Here is a 4,378-nt window from a genome sequence, read left to right on the forward strand (position 1 = left end):
GCGTGGTTTTGTCAATAAATTTACATTTTTGCTCATGATTCGAAAAATACAATGAACTCAAACGTCGTTTTCGGTGTGGTGATGTTATTTGACGTCCTTTATAAGACCCTTGCCTTACATTTGGTCTAAATCCATTCTTATGCCCAAAACCAAGGGTGGCCCATTATGCCCCATGGGCCATTCTGCCCCCCTCCCTGCCCCTGTCATTTGTGCATGGACAGCTGCCAAAATTGTATGGATAATTAAATGGACAAACTTATTATGCAAAAAGGCTTCTTTGGGCATACTAAAGGCACCAAAAAAGTTTCAGCCGGATAATAAAATACGAAAAAATCGAATGATCGGGAATTGCTCTACTGAATACTAAAATCTCCTTTCCAGGGTTATAAGCGCCTAAAGGTATACAATGGCAAAGTAATTTTTTATGATTTTATAATCCAACCACTTCACGAAGACGGCCACCTAGGTGTGACTCATCAGTGAAACGCCTAGTTATTGACTCACCCTCGTCAATCCGCAAACTCCAGCGAAGGCCACGCTAATTAATCTCTCGCGACTAGCCACCAAGGAAAACGCAATCCGTTGAATATTTTACTCATTTATACTTTATTTCCTTTCCTCCCCCTTCTTACCCGATAAGCCTTACCCTAACTTCCCCACGTTTTGGACCGGATTTATAAAAATCTGGGGAAACCCAAAACCCGGTGGAATCCCCGCGAAAGACCCACTAAACGAGAAAGACGCTCCCCCATTTCCGGCCCCACTTGAAGATGTCGCCGACGAGGACGCTCCACCATTGCCACCTTGACCTCGATTGAAGCTCGACGACTGACTGGACGAGGACGATCCCTGGAGACCGTTTGGCCCGGTGAAGGTCCCGCTCATCGTGTTCGAGTTCGAGCCCGACACCGAGCCGTCCTTGTTGATTTGCTGCGACTGGCTCGAGGCAGTGTTCTTGTTGCCGTGGATTCCGTTCTCGAAGAAGGTCTCCGAGTTGGTTTGGGCGTTGCTGTTGGACTGCCCAAACTGGTTCTGGTTGGTGGCGGACGAGCCGGCGTTGGACTGCTCTTTGAAGCGGTCCTTCTCCCGGATCGAGTTGGTGTTGGCGTTGGAGTTGGTCAGGGCCAGGTTGCCGTTTTTGTCAAAGTTCGCCGACTGGCTTTGGGCGGAGTTTTTGCTTCCGCAAGAGTCCGCCGTCTGGAAGCTCTGCTGCATGGTGTTGGCCGCACTCAGCTGTCCGGACGATCCGTCGGTGGCGATGTTTCCGGAGGTACTCCCAGCGGCGTTCTGGTTGAACGTTCCGTGCTGGTTCTGAACCGTCTGGGACTGGGAATTGGCGCCCGAGCTTTGCTCGAAGCCGTTGTGCACGTTTTGGGCGGTTCCCTGGGCGTTTCCTTGGGAGACACGATTCGTGGGATGGTACACGACCTGGGGACGGCGCGTGACGGTGAATCGATCTTCGTCGTCATCCGGGAAGTAGATGGCGTCGGTATCGCGACGACGACGACGTCGTGAGTTTTGGACGGTGTCACGGCCGATGTTTTCGTTGGTCCACGTGAAGTCACCGTTGCCCAACTGTTGCAGGTTAAGCTCGGGGAACTGCGGCACGGAGTCTACCGGTGGTACAGGAGGAGCTGGTGGTGCTGGTGGAGCTGGCGGTGCTGGCGGTGCTGGGGGCGGTGGTGGTTGAGTTACCGGAGTTGGTTGTGGAGCTGCTTGGGTTGTTTGAGGGATTGGTTGAGGCGGTTGAGGCCTAGGCCGTTGTTGTCCAATTGTAGTGGCAGGTCGAGGGGTTGTCGGAACGGGTTGCTGTTGTGGTTGGAACCCGAAACCAGGTCGGTTACCTCCAAATCCAAATCCTCCGAAGAAAGGAGCGTTGTTTTGAGGGTTCTGCTGTGGTTGCTGCTGGAAATAGTTGGCAGGATTAGCCAGATTGACACCAGTTTGAACGATGTTTCCGATAGAGTTGAACAGGTTTGGGAACAGCTGTCTCCGCCGGCGAGTTTGGGTGTCGTTGAACTCTCCTCGGATGTCGATGTCGTAGGTCACGCTATCTGGGTCTTCCTCGGCCTCGGTTGTTGAAACGGATGAGGGAGGTTGCGGCGTTACGACGGGTCCCGATGGTGGCGGGATCACCAGAGGCTCTTCCGGGACAGCCGGTGGAGGAGGTGGGATCGGTGCAGGAGGTGGTGGAACGATTGGAACAACTGTTGGGTTTGGTCTGTTTGGAACGGGGATAACTGGCCCCGGACCTGGATTAGTTGGTTTTTGAGTGTTGGGATTAACAGGACGTTGTGGATCGTTTGGACGATTTGGGTTGATTGGGCGTTGGGGCTCGTTGGGTCTGTTGGGTTGTCCACCTGGGTACTGACCAGGTTGACCTCCAGGGTACTGACCAGGTTGACCTCCAGGATACCTATTCGGTGGTGCTGGTTGATAACCTCCGTTGCCGTATCCGTGTTCATGGCCGTGATGCTCGTGATGATGATGATGATCGTGGCCATGATTGTTAGGGCGTTGACCCTGTTGGTAACCACCAGGGTATCCCCCAGGACCTTGTGGTTGGTATCCTCCGACACCTAGTGGTTGGTAACCACCAGGATATCCGTAAGGATTCTGTCCAAAACCGCTTGGATTTCCAGTGTTGATCCCGATTCCAAACCCATAACCCGGTTGAACTCCACCTACACCAAACGGTCGCTGCGCATTAAACGCCGTGTTGATTTGCTTATTAACACTGTTCAGAACGGCCGCCGTTCCGGCCGCTACTTGGGCGGCTCCTGCTGCCACCTGGCCAAAGATATTAAACGGTTGAACCGCTCCAAAAGCAGGTTGTTGGGGAAACACCGCCTGCCGTTGTTCTGCCCGGTGGGGCTTCTTGTGTCCCCGCTGGTGGTAGTGATGACCTTCTTCACCAGAGTCTTCGTAGTATCCTCCTAGGAAGGCGTTAGCATAGCCTCCTCCATCAGAAACTCTGCGCCCGGCTGGTCCATGATCAGCGAAAGCTGCAAGGTGACACAAATTGGTGTGATCAGTAACCGGTTTTTTGAGCGGGATTAGTCATATGGGATTTCTCTAGAAGCGTCCAGAGCGGTTGACAACCCAAATGTGAAATTTAAGGCTTCAAACTTACAGAAACTCTTCGAGGTTGCTACAGTTTTGATTATCTCAACGTGATCACTACCAACAGCACTTAACAGGTCAAAACTAACCTTTTCTGAACACTGGGTCGTCAACCTCCTTCTAGATACAGTTACGTGCACTTGACCTTCACTAGCAAAGCTCGTTGCACGCGCGTGCGGGTCGTTAACTTCGCATTACACAACACTTACCGCAGCCACAAACAGCAAGGATCACCGAGATCCCAACGATCCTCCTGGGCAGCATCTTCTCCTCCAAAACTGCGCCGTTGATCTCCGAGCAAATCGATCAGCTCAAGCCTTTATTAAATACAAAAGTACAGCTACTAAACCACCATATTGGCTTGTACTAGCCCTAGATGAACATCACAACGAACGCGATCGCGAGTCTGGTGACCAGAATGTTGCGGAGAAAACTGATCCACCGTTGATCGGTCTGCGCTGTTGGAAGTTCCTCGCGATGACCACAACAACTGGTTTCCGTGCGGAGCAGCAATCGGACGAGAACTGAGGAAGAGACGCACAAAGCAGGGCGTCAACACAAAAAAAAACTTGTATTTCGCACAGATTTCCGATCTTCAACCGCCCGCCCTCCAAAGTTGTCCAAGACTTCGAGATGGAGCGCCACGACGACGTGATCACAAACAAACAAGGAAACAGGTTTCGATTTTCGGTGACCGCGGGCCGACGTGCATATGTATCGGAATTAGTGAGGTTGTGCGCGGTTGACGCAGTGATCATTTTGAAGTCTCAGTCTCAAGTCACAACTCAGTCCCATGCGTCAACAGAGTGCACCTCCTTCAAGTAGGTATCGTCTTTGGATTTGTTTAATCTGCTGTCGTACACACCTGTCTGTGGTTGAGGATGTGCCACGGTGCGTGACTTTGTTCAAGTGAGCTTCACACTTACACGATGAAGCTGCATTCCTGATCGTCAACTGCTAGCAAAAAGGTAACCTTCTCCGTTTAGGAAACATGTTCGAGCCGGTAGCTGGGGAATTACACATAGCTCGGAACTGGGGAAGACCAGACCGCGCAGAGAGTCAACACATCTGCACGAAGAAGTGATCGACCTATGCTTGTGGTGGGTTCAGCCGATGATCCAATGATCGGTGGTAATAACCAAACAGAAGGGATTTCCCTTGCGATAACCGTAAGCCGATATTGAGAGGGGGTTTGTCAAACATGTGAAAATAATTTGAATCTGGGTTTTGTTTATTTTTTGTTATGGCAAATTAT

At 51.4% G+C, this 4,378-nt stretch overlaps 1 protein-coding gene across 1 annotated transcript; it reads right to left on the bottom strand.

The window, feature by feature from the left end:
• Positions 1-582: 582 nt before the first annotated feature.
• LOC6051438 (glutenin, high molecular weight subunit DX5) lies at positions 583-3,741 on the bottom strand. Its single transcript, XM_038254568.1, has 2 exons — positions 3,333-3,741; positions 583-3,005 (listed from the first exon to the last, which is right to left on the bottom strand). Exons 1-2 carry the CDS (start codon positions 3,385-3,387, stop codon positions 643-645), a joined length of 2,418 nt encoding a protein of 805 aa, XP_038110496.1. The 5' UTR covers positions 3,388-3,741; the 3' UTR covers positions 583-642.
• Positions 3,742-4,378: the final 637 nt, after the last annotated feature.

The sequence above is a fragment of the Culex quinquefasciatus genome, chromosome 2 (genome assembly GCF_015732765.1).
Source record: "Culex quinquefasciatus strain JHB chromosome 2, VPISU_Cqui_1.0_pri_paternal, whole genome shotgun sequence".
Taxonomy (NCBI): domain Eukaryota; kingdom Metazoa; phylum Arthropoda; class Insecta; order Diptera; family Culicidae; genus Culex; species Culex quinquefasciatus.